The sequence below is a fragment of the Triturus cristatus genome, chromosome 1_2 (assembly GCF_964204655.1).
Source record: "Triturus cristatus chromosome 1_2, aTriCri1.1, whole genome shotgun sequence".
In the NCBI taxonomy this organism is placed as follows: Eukaryota; Metazoa; Chordata; class Amphibia; order Caudata; family Salamandridae; genus Triturus; species Triturus cristatus.
Genome location: NC_140580.1, coordinates 344,408,208 through 344,427,663, shown reverse-complemented (window position 1 = coordinate 344,427,663; position 19,456 = coordinate 344,408,208). Strand labels below are relative to the sequence as shown.

The 19,456-nt window shown below is 44.0% G+C and overlaps 1 protein-coding gene across 1 annotated transcript in view; it reads left to right on the top strand.

The window, feature by feature from the left end:
* The window catches only part of LOC146867299 (ATP-dependent RNA helicase DDX19B), a 105,437-nt gene that overhangs the window by 35,082 nt on the left and 50,899 nt on the right, over positions 1-19,456 (top strand). Inside the window, exon 5 of the mRNA XM_085604076.1 lies at positions 6,293-6,428. Coding sequence (XP_085460202.1) covers positions 6,293-6,428 — 136 coding nt within the window. The remainder of the gene's footprint in view (positions 1-6,292; positions 6,429-19,456) is intronic.

Below are 19,456 nucleotides of genomic sequence, written 5' to 3'. Positions count from 1 at the left end.
CATAAGATAGTGCACCTCACCTTCCAACATGTCCTCTCATGACAGAACATAATCAAATCATGTCACATCCCAACATCCACACTAGATTTTACTTACCTCCCCACATAACAATATTCCATCACATACTGTCAACCTTCCTATTTGTAACACTACATTACATGATCCACTTTGCATGCTATATGATAAAATCGCACAACCCAACATCTCACCACACAATATGACACATCACACCACGGTTTTGCTACCTTAATGGAATAATGCACCACATAACACCAGAACTTACAGCGTCACATAGCAGCCCTCTGTGCAACATCGCGTCTCCATCTTTATTATACCACATCCACATTGTGCTCAATAATATCACATCACACTATACTACCTGTACGAGACTGCAATCACAATTGTACTATACTGTACCATATAACATTTAAGGACCCCATATCACACCTTTGAGTGTCACATTGCTGAATACTGTGACACCACTTTATAGCACATTGTAGGAAGCTGGCTCTTTATAGAATACACCGAAAATATGTATTGTGTAGAGAGTCCTGGTACCCCTTTTGAGTGGACAAGACGAAGGGTGGTAGCCATTGGGCTACGAACCCTTAAGGTCACTACACCCCCTACATGACCACTTCCTGTTTGAAGTGGGTATAACCCTGTGGTATAGCAAAGAGGTCAAGGCAAGGTGTCTAATATAAACAAGAATGTTTTTATTGTTCCAGAAAGAATAAAGGTAATCTTGTCTCCCACGTCTTCACTTTAGAGGTAGAGGAATCCTTGGCTCTTCTCTTCCACAAAAGAAAGGAGTATTCCTCAAAAGAAACAAAAACAGAACAAGCATTGGCATAGCCAATCGGTCTCGCCTTTGGGACGCTTCAGAGTTAAGAGATCTCTATGAACAAAATGTGCTTCAGTGGTGCTCACATCATTCTTTGCATTCAGCGGCTGCAAACTATGTCTGGCATCTGACACGATGCAAGGTGGTATGTTCTGACTGGCATGCTTTAAGTAGATTTTCCTGTACAGGATTATTCCCGTAGTTCTCGGAGTGCCGACTTTCACTGAATGCCTGCTGTCCAGAGCGCTGCACAGACTGTCCCTGGATGTTTCCTATCTGAGCAAGGAGGTCTGCACCGATGGTCACTGGGTGCATGTTGTCTGCACATCGAGCTCCCCTTAGACTGTCACTTGATGGAGTAGACATGGGTCTGATGCCTGCACTGACACTTCAGTAGTACATCCGGCCACTGACTGTGTGCTGCCTGCTGCTGCCCTGAACAGGCTGCACACAAGTCGGGCTTCGAGAGCGCGCAGCCTCAAAGAGTGGACAGTGGAACCCAAAGACAGAAAACAAAGGTAAGGTGCCTGCTTCAGCGCGTCATACGGACACGCAGACCCCAGACATGCTGTGCGAGCAGTGTAAAAAGACACACTGCGAAAGGCAAGGGGCATGCTGGGAGAGAGAGGCACGGTGTTCAACCGGCTGTCAGATATCCACATGGAGAGCATGTGAGTGAGATACGAGATAGAGGCTGTGAGGGAGGCACACATAAGCAGGATGAGAGAGGGAAACAGCGCGAGACAGGGTGTAAAACAGGAACACGTGTGGACTTACTGGCTGCGAGGTAATCGCAAGTGGACTGTGACAGAGCGGCACAATCAGACAGGGTCTGACATAGGTACCCGACCCATGGATAGTTTGTGAGAGTGACACAGTGAGAGACAAAAACACCGGTCCAAAAAGTAGTATTTACGTACTTTAATCCATACATCCAAGTCTGTTACCTTTTTAGCCTCCTCTTTGTCGTGATTGTTCTTCCTATAAATAGCAGCTAAATTTAACAAATAGAAACCACCAACATGAAAACAGAAAGATAAACAGACAAATGAGCAAGAGATCCTTCGACAGATGCATAGAGAGTCAAGCAGACTGACCAAATAAACCGAAGACGACCAGACGGGAGTGTGATACTTTGAGGATTACGTCTGTTCTCTCATCCTTTGCCTCATACTAGCTCTCTATCCTTTCGTGTCAGTAAACATGTAAAATATACATATAATTAGAAACTGAAAAATCTGAGCAAGGGAGACGAGTGGATTGTGAGACAATAAGTGGATGGATACCTAGATATTTTAGATAGCGAGACAGGCATACAGATACACATTGCCAGACAGATTCAATGCAGGCATTTACAATAGATCGCCACTGTACTTTTGATACGTAGGCAGACTAATAAAGCTTAGTCTTAGTGGTAAATAATTTGGAAACAAGAGCTGAATGCGTGAAAAGTCATTTACAGGAGGATACACTTGAATCAGATTTCAGAGCACGTGTAGGGCTATGTTAAATACAGCCTGCTTTCTGTGTTGTTTAATACTAAATGGAGGTTTTTGCGGCATTGTCGCAATACTGATGCGTGTTTGTCACGATACGCGGGGACGACATTCTTGGATTTCCTGCTCCTGATGCAGAGGTTGGGACAGCTACGGTAAAGAGTGCATACATTTAGAACATTACACCCCACTACCACCCATTGTAACATTGCTTTCCGTCCCCGCGGTTAAGGGTGAGGACGGACAGATACCCGTCCCATTGCCATGATCACGGCGTGAACCCCTCCGTAGGGGAGTTAGGCAAATAAGTGAGTACCCATCCTGCTCCGGCTTTAAGCAGGCAGAAACCTTTTTCCAAATCTGGAACCACAGCGAACCCCACTGACGCGGCCTACATTCAGTTTACATGTGCAGCCCTCGTGTACATTGTTAAGGGAACGGGGAGACATTGTAAACAAACAGATATTTGTTTAACACCTCATTCGTTTGCAACAGTAGAGTTAAAGTCCCTCAGTTACAAACTCGCACTTCTGGTGTGGATCTGTTTGTCATAAACTGGCGTCTATAATAAAATTATGCGAATTTGTATGCAGGGATTAGCAGAAAAGAAACGGTATATTTCTATGTTTCGAAACAGTCAAATAAAATGCTACAAACTCATTTTCTACACATAAAGTTAACTTTTTTCTGTACGACGTGGGGAAGGAGAAATATTTTTACTTTTTTATTTAGTCCCAGTGGCAGCAATGTCTTGAAAAATACTTGGGCTTTGTTTCTTTAAAAAAAAATCATAACAACAATGTGTTGCATTGTCCGAACACTTACACTTCATATGCTAATTCAAAGAGACAGTAAGCCGCATCAGAATAAACAAGCGCTTAAAGACAACGGCCCTGGCGAGCTTCGCATACAGGAAGGGGAGTGTCCGCCTACAATAATAAACAAGTGGGTGGGGGGGGGGGAGTGCGGCCGAGAGCAGGGACACGCAGCGTTTACCTTGCGAGAGCGATAATTGCTAACGCATGTCGCCGCTGCTCGCTCCCGCAAGAGAAACGCCAAACGTACACGCGTTGCAATAGTAAGCAATGCAAAACGTGCACATTTTTGGCTTTACTTTGGCTTTGGCTGTTGGCTTTACTCGCTCTCCGGCCCGCAGCTCTACCTTTGCTAAGCACTCTCAACCCCTCTCTTCTCTTTTAACAGCGTCTCAGCATCTGAGGTGCCTTTAATAAACCACCCCCTGAGGCGGCCACGTACCTCAGTGAGCCGCTCTCCTTCAGGAACGCAGCTGGCAATCTCGTGTTGCCGGATAGGGTCCGGCTCCCTTATTGTACTGTTCTCCCGGCTGTTCGGTCCCAGGTCCAGGGTTGCCGTCTTCCGGGTGCGGCTGTCGGGATTGTCCTCCGTTTCGTCCTGGATTTCGGGGTCCCTTGTGCGTTGGGGCTCCGGACTGCCTTTGTCCCTCCTTGGCTTCTCCTGGTTACTCTGGAACACGGTCTTCTTTTTTGGGATACCGGATATGTAGTCCTCGTTCCCGACTTCGAGGACTCTGCTTGGTTCATGTGAATAGTCACATGAGTCGGCTCGGCTTCTAGGAAGTTGAGTAGATTTGAAGGTATCGTCGATTTCCTCCTTGGCTCGATCAAAGGGAGACCGAAAATAGAGTACAGGAGAGAGGTAAGGGGGAATATATCCTCACTCTCTTCTTCCTCCCGTTTCCAACCAGGTATGTCGTGACAAACCCTGTCCCAGAGTTCCTAATTCTGCCATTGCCAAAATGGCCGAAATTTCCTTAGCGGTGTGGCTGGCCTTTTAGTGCACCACACTTCCCAGCATATCTAATTTCCCACCTGTCCTGGTGCCAAATGGGCCCAGGGCAGGGGGGTGGCATTTCCTCTGTCTTGGAAAGCCATTGTCCCATATGAAAGGCGGCAGAGGCCTTTGAAGCCTCCTGCCTTGATATACTGATTACTTAGCAATCTTGCTTGGAGGAGGTGACAACATCTACTGTCAAAGCAGGCATTATTTCTGCTCCCAGAGAGGGTAGGCTCTCACCTGCAGGGAGTCAGGAACCGGTCTGTGATGGAAGGCTTTTCCACACCAGTCAGCTAGCACGCTAGAGGCTGGTAGGCTTTCAGGGGGCACCTCTAAGGTGCCCTCTTGGTACATGTGTTAATAAATCCACCTCTGGAATATGTGTGGGTTTATTAATACAAGTTGTTTGATAATAAGCCCGATTGATTTCAATGAAGCCATCGTGTAACTGGGAAACTCGTTTTTCTCACTGTCCAGCACGTACTTAAAATGGTTTCCATGTTCACTTGTGATAGCTAAGAATTGGCTTAGATATCAGATGGGCATATTTGCTCATGCAGATATGCCCACAGAATTAATATAGTGCACACTGTCTTAAGGCTATAAGGCCTGTTGGGGTGGCTTATCTATACTGCATGCAGTGTCTGCAAGCATGGCACACAGTAACGTGTGCCATGTTGTGTTTTCACTTTTCTCTCCAGCTTTGCACTCAGCCTGCAGAGGTTGTTTGCATGTTGGGTTTGAGGGGTCTCTTAGGGTGGCACAATGCATGCTGCAGCCCTTGGAGACACTCTATAGCTTCCTTGCTCTAGGTACCATGAGTTCCGTTTACTAAGGACTTCCAGGAGGTGCTAAAGGTATGGGGGGGACAACAATTGTCTAGGTTGGGAAGAGAGGCGTGGCACTGGGGCCTGAATAGCGGGAACCCAGTGCACTCCTATCAAAATTACATTAGATACCAGACAAAAAAATGGGGGTGACCATGTCAAAATGGGGCACTTTCCTACACGCATCGTGCAACGCAGCATCACATTAGGGCACATCACAATTTACTACAGCTCACAAATGCACGCCGCACTGTCCTTACCTTTTAGCGTTACATGACACTGTATAGTGTCCCACCATTTGAAAGCAAGAATACCAAATCACACTTCACTGTATCATACTTCATAATAGACCATTTCCAAGTGTCCTGTGACAATTGGTGGTTACTGGGTAGTATCCTTTGGGGGCGTCTAGACCAAAAGATCATTACACCCCCAAGAAATCAAGTGACACTTGACTATCTCTATGTAGCAAGGGTGCACAATCAATGCACGCTTTTGGAGGACGTAGACAGTAGAAACTCTGGTATAGAAGTGGAAAATAAAAACACTCCAAAATGTCACTGTTTCAGTGCTTTTACTTCAGAGAAGAAATTAACATTTGTTTGGTATATAGAATATTGAAAACGCAGATCTACATCGAAAACCAGGTGCTAGCACTTTCTGGAGCAGAGTTGTGACCCTCAGAAATTTTCATAGCACCTACATGCTCGCAGAGTTTCTGCAACATTGCCAATTCAGCCAGTGTTACCTCATTGGGTTACACTTGGGTTGACTTGTTGATCTTTGCAACCAGTTGAGTCTTTTGTTTCTTACAAAGGCATTTCCACAGAAGGTGACCGGTTTAGTGCAAAGGATACCTATAGTGAGGGCAAGGGTGGGACTTAAGGCCAGTGGACCTCAAAGTTTTAATGCTGGTCCCCATTTGTGAAAAAATAATCATGGGGGCTCCAGATTGCCAAACATATTTTCTTATAACTATTCCATAAAATTGACAGCTCAGAACTTATTTAGCATTTCAAACATTGCGATTCTATTCAATTATCTCTTTGCAGAATGCAGCCTTTTACTAAAACGCAGCACTGATTTCCACTTGAGAGTGTAGTGGCTTTTAGAAAGGGTGACATTGCTAATGAACCTCAAGGTTAAATTAGGCAATTTTTCAGTTGGCTTTAAATATTAAATCCAGTTTGCAATGTTTGTTTTGCTACATGTTGGTTTTTGAGTATTTATAAAATACTGTAAAAGGTTTTGAACTACAAAAGGCTGAAAATGTTAACAAAAAAATCTACTAAATTTGTTTCCTCCCACAGAGGACCGAGCTGCCCAGTCTCTACTGAACAAGCTGATCCGCAGCAACCTGGTCAACAACACCAACCAAGTGGAGGTGCTGCAACGGGACCCCAACTCCCCGCTTTACTCAGTCAAGTCCTTCGAAGAACTGAGGCTGTGAGTCCAGGGTAGAGGGTATGACTGGGGTTTGTGGGTGTTCCTTTTGTATCTATCCATAGGGAGGTAGTCTGCAGCTAGTACCTGTGAAGTAAATTAATTAGTGGGGAGGTTCGGCTTTACAATCTGTGAACACATCCTGATGCAGAATGCTAGAATAGAGAGCTCACAGAAGCATCTGCACCTAATCTAGGTCGGAGACAATAGTCCCTCACAACCCTAATGTGTAACATCCATGATAACAGCCTGAACCTGATTTTTACAGTGGTCTGAGAATTACCAATTCGATTATATGGGGTACTTGGTGAGTTAAATAATCTGTAACTGCATACACGGCCAAGGAGGCCATGTCACCTGTATTCATACTCTTGTGGGTGCCCCTAGGAATGTGTTTTATGACAAAGTAGCTTAGTGTGATAGGTTGAGTTGTGAAATCTGTTTTATTGTTGACACATAGATATGGATCACCAAAACTGGTTCAAGCAGCTGGCATAGAATAGGGCCACACAGTTTTTTACCATCAAAGAAAGCATCTGAGGCCATGGGGTGACTTGGGATCAAACTGCAAAGGAATGGTAGAAATGATCGAATTCATCTCAACCAGTGGCAATCACTTGAGGATGTGTTGAAGTCCGTCAGCTCTTGCCCATGTTTCCATTCTATACATAGACCAGTTGTATGCAAATCTTCCTTGGTTCTTCTCCAATATGAATTGTCCAGGCCAGGTCACCTCCTGCTGGAAACACTAAGTGAGGTTTATCTTGAGTCCTATAGCACAGTGAGCACAGCGGCCCATGTCTGGGCATCCCCATTTCACTTACAATACCCACTGCAAGAAGGTAATAGTGGGGTGCTTGAATTAATCATAGCCTGTGGAGCTTGCACATTCCACATCAGTCTACCCATCTGGGGTTAATTGTGCTTCCATCTGAAGGGGCCTTGGCTTAGCAGTTTGGGTGGGACTGTTCTTATTGGAGCAGGACCAAGGCTGATGTGCATATGGCAGGTCTTTGACTTGAGCTGTATAGTGGGTGAAAAACGATGGAATGGAATGCCCCTCGATTGATCACCAGGTTCATTCAAGCAACCCTTCCATCATCTTGTTTGTTCCATGGGGCCACTTGCCAGCAACAAACTGTCCGCATAAAGGCAACCAAAATAGGTACACTTATGGACATCATAAAACTCATTTTAGATCCTTCACCGTTACTAAGCAGCAAGGCTTACAGTTCAATTTCTTTGCTGTGTTGCCCATACCTTCCTGTTTTGGGGAAACCCTGCCTTAAAACCTCTACTACATTTGACATATTTACTGTGCTGTTCTACAAAAGATCCTCACACAAAGTCACACTGTGAATTATCAGAATAGATAATGTTGGCCTCCTTTGATTTATCAATATTTGCTACTGGAATTAAAATACAGAGGTCAGATTGCAAAACATGCTGCAGTTAGTAAAATCTAGAATACCTAGGTTATTTTTCTGGCCAGTTCTGCTCCGCATCTTAAAATAGTGTTGTAATAAGGTCTTTACTGGCTTCTTAAGTAACTTAAATGTAAGTGCAGCGTAATGCTATCTTGCTAGAAAAGTCTTTGGATATAAACAAATATATATATTACGTTTAGAAGAACATAACTATGCTTCATCGAAGGCACAGTATTCCAATATGTTTTGTGCTTTTCGAATCATGTTGAAAGATCAGTCTTGCTGGTATCTGCTGATGTTCAGCTCCCCCAGAATTGATGCAGGAATGACAGCAGTTGCTTATCCTCCTTTGCTGCTTCTGATCATTTATCTAGGAGTGGGGGAGTCTGCCTCCGTCTTGAGGAGTCTGGTCTAAAATTATGTGCTGCTACTGTCTCTCTTCCCCTCTTTCACAAACTACTTCCATTGACGTCTTCTCCTGCTTCTCTCACCTTTTATGTCTCGCCATCTACTTCTCGCTTACTTTTGCCCTTCTTTTCTGTCCTTGCTTCTGATGCTTTTACATCTTTTTTGTTACTTTCCGTTTTTCATATTTATTTTTCTAAACTTGTTGTTGTCTCTCACCTTTTAGGTCTCTGTTGCCTCATCTTTTGTGGCTCTCGCTTCCTGTAATTTATTTTGTTCCACTTGGTGTCCTTATTGCTCTTGTTTTGCCTGGCCCTGAGTGTTACAAACCTTCCATTCTGTTCTTCGTAGCACCTACCTGCAGCACTGCCGCTCTTGCAGAACATGCAGTGCTGCGCTCATAGCGGTTCCATGGCACCTTGTGGCCTTCCCCTGTTGCTCAGGAAACGCCAAATGCCTGCATGCTGTTTGAGGAGTGTTGTACCCAAGACAGCATAATTGAGAAGCAGACACCGAGCCAAACTAAGCAGATCATTATACAGATTAGGCGCTTTTAAAAAGTGTGCTTAGATGAGCAGGAAATGCCTGCTGAAAAACAAAAAACTGTTCTACCCATACTCACCTGACCAAATCTATTGCTTTCTTCTTTAAAACAAAAAAAAAACAAAAAAAACTGATGCACTAAGTTGAAAATCGGAGAAAATGATTTTCCTTCTGTACAGGTAAAAATGTGTACTACAGGCTGCATACGTAACCTAACTGTAGAGTGCTTTCAAATATGACTGGGGCTTGCCCAATAACTTATAAAAGAAACACCATACGGAAAAAGGTCAGTACGTAATTGTGTTGGGAAGTTGCAGAAAAACTGGCTGCAGAGAATGGCACCAATGGATCCCTAAAGTGTATCATAGTTAAACCTTTGATTATGTAGCTATAGATGTTCTGAGGTAGATCTACGGCCTAAGACTAGTCTTGAGCGCCTTATTAGACAGATTTTGAGAATAAGGTGTTTTATCTTATTGATTTCCTCAGTTGTCACTCATGTAAGCTTGGATTTTTTTGTCCTTTTTTGTTCTGTAAGAAAGAGGTTTTTGATCAAGATGCTGTCTGCAGAAGCAAGGAAGGGGCTAACTTTAACTGGCCACCACTTTCTTTCCAGTGGGCCATGATGCATTTATTGGTCAAAGCGAGGTCGGTCAAAAATTAGTTTAGAGCCTGACTATGACTTATGAAACTGAGACAAATACATTTCATTATTTTAATGTCCACTGATCTCTCTCGTTGGACAACTTAAATTCTTAAGAATGCTGCTGCTTCGTTTCCATAATTAGAGCTGAGTTAGAAGGAAGGAATATTTCAAGCAGAGAAATGCATGACATTGGTGTCCTTTATGAAAATATGTACATGGTATTGCTAGTGGTGAGCACTGTTACCTGTTGTCTCAAGTGATCACATTTGTTCACATTTTACCATCCAGTTGGTTATCTACGATTCCCTCTGTATATTTTACTCAAATAGAAGTTTGGTTGCGCAGTCAATCCTTGCTCCAAGGTGTTGAAAGTTGAGAAATAGTGTTCTGGATGACAGTAATCGCACACAGTTGGGGCCACTGTCCAGTCAGTATAGTAGAAATATGCAAATCTGCGTCCACAATGTTATTTTCTGCATGGTTATGAATATGCCATGCTTGCCTCATAATCCACCACTTACTGTATAATTTGCAGTTTCTGACACGCTATTTCTGCATCTATCGATCAAAAGTTACAAACAATAACCATGTGGTTCTACACAGTAACAAACTTTAACCGTTCCGCTGTTGGTTGGTGATTGCTATTTTCAGGCAGTATAGTTGTACTAATGAGTTGAAACTTTTTCACTAACCGTATTTCTTTGCAATATAATTACAAAATAGCAAAATGATAATTGGCCACAATTTGCATTTTCTTGCTGCATAATTTAGTAAGTCCTGATACTTAACATAATTTAGTCCTTTTGCCGTGTAACTCCTTCAAATTCGGTATTACTTATAAAAAAAGAATACAACATTGTTCACAAGTAGGTGCTTTGCACAAAAAAAGATCTTTGCACTTTCTTATGCTGAGATAAGACTACAAACCTTTTTTCAAAACTATAGTGTAAAACCAATTCTCAGTATCATGACCGGTTATAGCATGGTCATTGCAATCTTTGATGTTTTAAGATAGCACCATGGGTCCTTCAAAGTCACTCCAATTATTTGATTGTTACAGACTACTTGTGCTGTTATGGTACATCTGCACCCTCTATTTTGTAGGTTTATGTAGTTCAGGGTGCGGTCTCTGTATTTGGCAATTCAGCGGCTCAAGCTGTCTCCTGATGTTGTGGACCCTGACTTTTACAAACCTACAAGCAGCTGGTCACTGGTTTATTGCAATCAGCGTTTTTGAGTGCCTACTGAGACCCTTGAAGGTGCTAGACCTCATGGGTGACATGACACTAATGATCCTACTCTGCCTCTTTTCATCAGCAGTTTTTGCAATTTTTCTGGTCTCCGTGTGGCCATTGGATTTTGCATTTCTGGGTTGCAACTCATTGGCTTCTTCAAAAACACCAGATGGTGGTCTCTCAACCCATGTTAGTTTGTGTCTGCTAACTCCAGCATCACCCAGCCCCAGGAGACCCGGAATGGATGGCATCAGAGATAAACACTAAGGACCTATGTGAAACCTTGAGTTCATGTGGTTCATGCAGATATTGGAAGTACCTTTTGGATAGTCGTAGATGTACTTCAGTGGCACGCCTGGACTGGGCTGTTTCATCATGCTGTGAGTTGAGGCTGTGCCATTTGTGAGCAGAGTTGTGTACTGGTGGGTTTGGAGCTAAAATATTTTTTAAAATGGCAGTATAAAAATTGTAGGTTAAGGGGACCGTCGGGCATGGCCACTCCTCAAGCTTGTCCTTAAGGGCATCTGAGGGCTTTGACGTTTAGGTAAGTTGGCTATCTGATATTATCTTATATAGAGAGTTGGCAATTACTGTTCGAGGCATATGAGCTGTAGATCATATGCATTAGCATAGATAGCCATCTGGTGTTGGGCCTGGATGTTTGCACTTTGTTTTTCTTTGGAGAAGTCTTTGTAGTCACGAGGTAGGTGACTCCTCCCTCTGGTGATAGTGCGCATGGTCATCGACTCCATCCCCAGATAGTTTTTTTTCCGCCATCGAGTTCGAATGTGTATTGTTGCACTCCTGTTCGCTATCGTTTTTGAACCCCTTCAACGTGCAATCCTCTACTCTCGATGGTATTGTCTTTCGCGTTTCCCATTCCACGTGTATCGTGTACATGGTAAAAACCTTCGATCGGGAACTTTGAGGCGGGCCGTGGAGCCTACCCGTGCCGACCACGCCAGCAGTCGATGAAACTGACTCCGTTCGAGCTATGTCCCGGGTGCTAAGTTTCCACGCACCGACTTGCACGAGGTCTGTAACCTGTGCTTCTCCCCAGAACACGAAGAAAAATCCAGCGATGCCTGTCGATGGTTCCGATCGATGAAGACCATCCGTGGTTCCGATCGATGAAGACCATCCGTGATCATCGGGCGCAACGCCACGAGATGCAACGTGACAGCGGCTCCGTACCGGACATCTTCGGCGAAGAAGAGGAGCACCGTCCTGCCGCACAAGCCGAAGAAGAACTGGTCTCCGTGTCTGAATCGGACTCCGACATGGAGGAAGACCTGAATGTCACCCCAGATCAACATACCGTGAGTACAGATCCCCATGTACCCACTAAAACAAAAGATAGGCCTCCAGTATCATCCTCGCCCTCAGGCTCCGGTGGACACCGAGAAAAAGTTTCAGATGCCCTGCCCTCCAGCCCGGCTATGAATCAAAAACGCAAGCATTCCGGCTCGAGCCGACCCCAGTCCGGTGCTGAACCAGCACCTTCGGCACTGAAGCATAAGGACAAAGTGCTACTTCCCACGCCGCCGGCACAAAAACATCTTCGACACCAAAAACCTCGGAGCCGACAAACTCCAAACAAAAGTCTCTGAACCAATGTCGTCCAAGCCTAAAGCCTCTGAGCTGAAACGCTCCACACCCAAAAGCTCGGAGCCCACAACCTCGCTCCGAAGAGTTTGGAGCCGAAACATACTACTCCGAAGACTTCATAGCCTAAAACGGCCAAAACTAAGCATTCGGATTCAAAACACTCGGCACCTAAAGACACTGTGCCCAAATCCTTGATGCCGAAATCCACTTCGAAAGGGACATATACCCCTTCCAAAGAACTTCCATCCGAAGACACACCTCTGGATCCAAAACAAAAAATACTTTGTATTGATCCAAAAACTGGACAACTTCTGGCTACTCTTCCCTAAGAAACAAAAGTTAGACCTCCCACAAGATGACCCCATGCCTCTGAAGAAAAGAGATTTGGGCTCTAACCCTTCTCCCCCTTACATACCTCCATCTCCTCCTCCTATTCCTAACCTTACACAGGAAATTCACCATCTCCAATGTCACCTGACACACAGGATAACAATTTTAAGGATGGGAATGGGGATGATGATCATCATATCCCTCACGATCCAGACATACCACATGACACTGATCCCTGGGATGATTATGATCAGGATCCAGACCAACCGTAACGACCCGGACCTGTATCCCTCCAGACCTTTCCCAACTGATGATAACTTTGGCTTTACACAACTTCTCAACAGGGCTGCCCAATATCACGGGGTGGAACTACATACAGACCCTCTAGAAGAGGATTTCCTTATAGAAACATTCACACACTCACAGAGGTCTACTAACACTTTACCCATGCTCAAGGGCATGTTAAAACATACCAACGAGATATTCAAAGACCCAGTTAGAGCCAGGATTCTGACACCAAGGGTGGATAAAAAATACAAGCCCGCTCCTACAGACCCTGTATACATAAAAGGTCAGTTACCATTAGACTGTCTTGTTGTGTCTAAAGCCCGCAAAAGAGCTAACTCTCAAACTGCAGGTGACGCCCCTCCTCCGGATAAGGAGTCTAAACTTATTGATGCCTCTAGCAAGAGAGAAGCTTCACAAGCTGCCAATTATTGGCGTATTGCCAATGCTCAGGTTCTGTTGGCACGCTACAGTAGGGCTCCCTATGTTGAGTTGGAAAAACTCATGCAACATTTACCAGAGGAGTATAAAACTAACTACCTCATTCAAGAAGGGAAGCTCATTACCAACACTTCCATAAAATGCACCCTAGATGCAGCGGACACAGCTTCTCGTGCTATTAACACTAGCATACTGTTGCCGAGACATGCTTGGCTTCGCATCTCTGGATTCAAGCAGGAGGTACAATCCTCCATACTTAATCAGCCCTTTGATAAAGAGCATCTTTTCGGGCTATCAGTAGATACTTCATTAGAAAAAATGAAGAAAGACACCAAAACTGCAAAATCCATGGAAGCCCTACAATTACCTTCTAGCAGGGGTTCCTTTCCTCGCTCCTTTAACAGGGGTGGCTCAAACACTGTTGTCAGAAAATCCCTTCTCTTACAAAGGGAACGACCAATCCAACTCCTCCAGAAGATATTTCCGAGGAGGTTACAGAGGAAATAAGGGAAGAGGCAGAGGTAACTCACCCGCACTTCCCCTGCCAATAAACAGCAGTGACTTCCCTCATTTACCCCCCCCCCCCCCCCCTCCCCCCCAGATCATTCCAGTCCTGTCGGGGGACTTCTCTCAGTTCCTACCTGTCTACAACTCAATCAGCTCAGACAAGTGGGTAATACAAATTATCCAACATGGTTATTGCCTTATTTACCAGTACTCCACCAACAATCCTTCCGAGACAGCGTGCAATGTCAGCAGAACATCTCACCCTTTTAAATCAAGTCCTCTCTCTGTTAGAAAAACATGCAATAGAACCGGTCCCATTACGACATCAAGGGACGGGAGTGTACTCCTTATACTTTTTGATTACGAAAAAAGACGGCTCCCTCAGGCCCATATTGGACCTAAGACAGCTATACCTCTACATTCAGTTGGACCACTTCCACATAATCACCCTTCAGCAGGTGCTCCCATTACTTCAGCAAAGCGACTCTCTTTCCACATTAGATTTAAAGGACGCCTACTTCCATATTTCCAATCACCCAGCTCACAGGAAATATCTCAGGTTCGTGGTGGTCGGACACCATTACCAATTCAAAGTCCTCCCATTCGGGGTAACTACAGCACCAAGAGTCACCAAGTGTCCAGCAGTAGTCGCAGCTCATTTAAGAAGGCAACACATTCACATCTTCCCTTACTTAGACGACTGGCTAATAAAGCCAAGTCGCAACACAGCTGCATACACCACACTCACAAGACAGTTCAGCTGCTTCACTACTTGGGGTTCACTGTCAACCTCGCCAAGTCTCCTCTTCAGCCCTCAAATACGCAAGCGTACCTAGGAGCCATAATAGACACTTGCAAAGCTCTAGCATACCCCAACCCAGTCAGAATACGCAGCATGCAAACCCTAATATCACAGTTTCAACCACAGCACTCACTACCAGCACAAGTGTTTATGCAGTTGATCGGAATGATGGCGTCTTGCATTCTAATTGTTCTTTACGCAAAACTCCAAATGCGTCCCCTACAAGAATGCTTAGCACGACCGTGGAACCAGGCTCAAGGTCAGTTAACCGATCTGGTGTTGGTAGATGGCTGCGCTCATCGCTCTCTGCAGTGGTGGAATACACAAAACCTTTCAAAGGGGTGGCCATTCATCGACCCGGTTCCACAGATAGTGCTCACAGCAGAAGCAATCCCTCACCGGTTGGGGAGCTCATCTTCAAAAACATACCATTCAGGGCATGTGGACTCTACAACAAAGACGATTCCATGTAACCCATCTGGACCTGCTAGCAATTTTTCTAGCACTCAAAGCTTTTCAGATACACCTAGTAGGCAAAGCTGTTCTAGTTCGTACATCCATGAAGGTGATGTACTACATACAAAAACGGGGAGGGACACACTCTCTACAGCTTTCACACCTAGCTCAAAGCATATGGAGATGGGCCATACCTCAAAAAATATATCTCCTTGCAGAACATCTCACAGGAGTAAACCATCAAATTGCAGATCTGCTCAGTCGTCAAAGACAACAGATCCACGAATGGGAACTACACCCTCAAGTTCTTCTCCCATTTTTCCAAATGTGGGGCTACCCAGAGATAGATCTGTTCACCACACACCGCAACGGAAAATTTCCAAACTTTGCGTCCAGGTATCCACACCCATTGTCCAAAGGCAATGCGCTATGGATCAATTGGTCAGGGATATTTGCTTACGCTTTTCCACCTCTACCACTAATTTCATTAGTAGTTCGGAAGCTCAAGCAACATTCCCTCACCATGATCCTAGTTGCTCCCACATGGGCTCGACAACCATGATTCACAACACTGTTGGAACTATCATTAGTTCCTCATCAAAAACTACACCTCTCCCCCAAGCTTCTCACTCAGAACCATGGTGAGATAACAGACTTATTAAGAGCTAACACAAAATCGATGACAATGAGTACAGAAAAAAATGATGTCAAAGTGTTATTTAATCACACATTGGCAAGATACACATTTTTCATAAATGCAATCGACTTTGATCAAAAAGTGCGGGGTGCCATAGGAGGGAAAGGGGGTAGTGAGTTAAGTGAGGTAAAAGGGAAAAGTGACATATAAATTATATGAAACTGTCACAACTTGATTGTAAGGCAAAACAATTTTAAGCCACATAATCCAGATAAAGTTCATTGGTTTGAAACCTAGATTATTTACAAAGACCATGTACAAACAAAAACAGTGTGAATTGCACTGTTGGAAGTACTGGCAATATAGTATTGTCGACGTTTCGACCCCTGGACATAGGTAGGTTAGTTGGCTCCTTACTAACGGGGTCTTCTTCAGGACACAAGAGACGGTGTAACAAGGAGGAATGGCACCAAATTAGAAGGTGGACATATAGTCAAAGTAGGCTTGGCGTCAGAAGGCGCAGGGGCTGAAAAGCTCCAGATGAGGGTGGGGTGAGTGACACTTATTAGCAATTTCAATTAGATCAGAGAAATTAATAGCTCCAACATCACACGCCGTGGCGCACCATCGGTGGGGAGAGTGAAATTAATCACAAACGAAATTCAGCCTCGTGAGAGACGGCAGCACCCGCTATCCTCAGAGTTCGTAGGAAAAGGCTTTTCAGCCCCTGCGCCTTCTGACGCCAAGCCTACTCTGACTATATGTCCACCTTCTAATTTGGTGCCATTCCTCCTTGTTACACCGTCTCTTGTGTCCTGAAGAAGACCCCGTTAGTAAGGAGCCAACTAACCTACCTATGTCCAGGGGTCGAAACGTCGACAATACTATATTGCCAGTACTTCCAACAGTGCAATTCACACTGTGTTTTTGTTTGTACATGGTCTTTGTAAATAATCTATGTTTCAAACCAATGAACTTTATCTGGATTATGTGGCTTAAAATTGTTTTGCCTTACAATTAAGTTGTGACCGTTTCATATAATTTATATGTCACTTTTCCCTTTTACCTCACTTAACTCACTACCCCCTTTCCCTCCTATGGCACCCCGCACTTTTTGATCAAAGTCGATTGCATTTACGAAAAATGTGTATCTTGCCAATGTGTGATTAAATAACACTTTGACATCATTTTTTTCTGTACTCATTGTCATCGATTTTGTGTTAGCTCTTAAGAAGTCTGTATACTCTGGGACCCTTTTTCCCCTATACTGCTTAATTACCCAGGTCCCAGTGATTTTTGGGTTTACCCTTTGCTTTACGCATGGTGAGATAAGGCATCCAGATCCCAGTCAACTCAACCTTGCAATCTGGCCGCTGAAATCATAGAGTTTGGCGACCTAAATCTCTCGCCAGACTGCATGAACATCATTAGAGAGGCTAGACGCCCTACCACAAGAGCATGCTACACAGCAAATGTAAACGATTTGTAATTTATTGTAATAACAATCAAATCAATCCGCTTGATGCTTCAATTCAAAACCTAATTTGCTATCTGTTACGCCTACAAAACCTAATTTGCTATCTGTTACGCCTACAAAGGGCTAGCTTAGCATATACATCAATAAGACTGTATCTTGCTGCAATAGCGGCTTACCTACAAAACAGACAACACTTGTCCTTGTTTTGTGTACCCAGTATCAAAGCCTTTATGGAAGGACTCAAAAGAATCATTCCTCCTAGACCTCCATCTTCTCCCGTGTGTAATCTTAATATAGTCCTTACAAGACACATGGGCCCACCATTTGAGCCTTTGCACAAATGCGAACTACAGTTTCTGACTTGGAAGGTAGCCTTCCTTATAGCCATCACATTTCTTGAAGAGTTGGTGAGCTCCAGGCACTAACCAATACAAGAACCATTTTTGCAAATTCACCACAATAAAAGTGGTTCTTGGGACTAACCCAAAACTTTTACCCCAGTCGTTTCTGCCTTTCATCTCAACCAGTCTGAGTTACCCGTGTTTTTTCCTCAACCGGACTCAGTAGCAGAGCATGCTCTTCACACATTAGATGAGTAAAGAGCGATACTTTATTACATTGAAAGAACCAAATCTTTTAGGAAAACTGAACAACTCTTTGTTGCTTTTTCCCCACCACATAAAAGCAATCCCATTTCAAAAGCAGGTATCGCACGGTGGATAATTAAGTGCATCCAGATATGCTACCTTAAAGCTAAACGCACCTTAACAATTCCCCCTAGAGCCCATTCTACATGCAAGCTAGGGGCTTCTATGGTATTCTTAGGGAACATACCCCTAGATGACCTCTGCAAGGCTGCAACATGATCTACTCCACACACATTCACAAAGCACTATTGTGTAGCTGTGTTAGCAAAACAACAAAATAGTGTGGGCCAGGCAGTTTTAAGAACTCTATTTCAAACCACTGCAACAGATACAGTTTAGCCATCGCTGGGAAAATAACTGCTATATAGTTTATGCTAACGCATATGATCTACAGCTCATATGCCTCGAATGGAAAATGCTACTTACCCAGTATGCATCTGTTCTTAGCATATAAAGCTGTAGATCCATATGCACCCACCCGCCTCCCCGGGTACCTTTTATCTGTTGCAGTATTACCTTACTTTGATACACTATACATGGACATCTCTTTCTACTCTTACTAACTCCATCATCAACCCTCACAGCAAAACAATCTGGGGATGGAGTCGATGACCATGCGCACTATCACCAAAGGGAGGAGTCGCCTACCTCGGATTACAAAAACTTCTCCGACGAAAAACATCAGGACCCAACACCAGATGGCGATCTATGCTAGCACATATGAATCTACAGCTTTATATGCCAAGAACAGATGCATACTTGGTAAGTAGCATTTTCCTTCCTGGGGTACATTTAATATGGCTTGTTTGCACCAGCTCTAACCGAAGGGCCTGATGTGCACGTCCTGTCCAGCATCGCCTGCAGTCATGTAGGAATACTATAAAACACATGGCACATCCATTACAGACTTTAAAACGTTAGTGATCTGGAGAGGAAAATGACCGGGAAATACATAATCTATAAAACTGGAGAAGCTTGCACTAGAAACGAACTGTTGTATTTAATTCCACAAGTGAAGCTTCTTCACTATTAAACCCAACAAAATTATAGTTCCTGAACATAGATCAACTATTTCATTTATCTTGTGAGCTGAGAATCTGCAGAACTGATGGTCTGTTAAATCTACAACTTCCTATATAGGGAAAAACAAATCATAAGTAGAATACTTGGCATTTATCTCAGCCACTGACAACTTGTCCGGGTCTCATCCTAGTCCTTTGTTTTTTGCTTATGTGCCTCACTAACCTAGAGAGCTTAGTAATTGCCAAAGTTAATTAAATCATTCAACCCATCATTTTTTAATGCTTTCTCTTTTGGGCATTAGGAAGTTGGGTATGCATAGAACCATGGGTTTCTAAAAGTACACCCATCTCTCTGCCAGTCTAACGAGCAGTTTTAACTCTGTGTTTAGCTGTTCACTTTTAGCATTAATCTAGGATTTCATTTCCCTGTGCTTATTTCATTTTACTCCTGTAGCCAAACTGCTGTGAAATGTTATCCTCTGTACTACTTTGCACTGACCGGCAGAGCAGCTGTCTTTCACTGCAAGATCTTTCATTGCAAGATCTTTCATTTAAAGAATAGC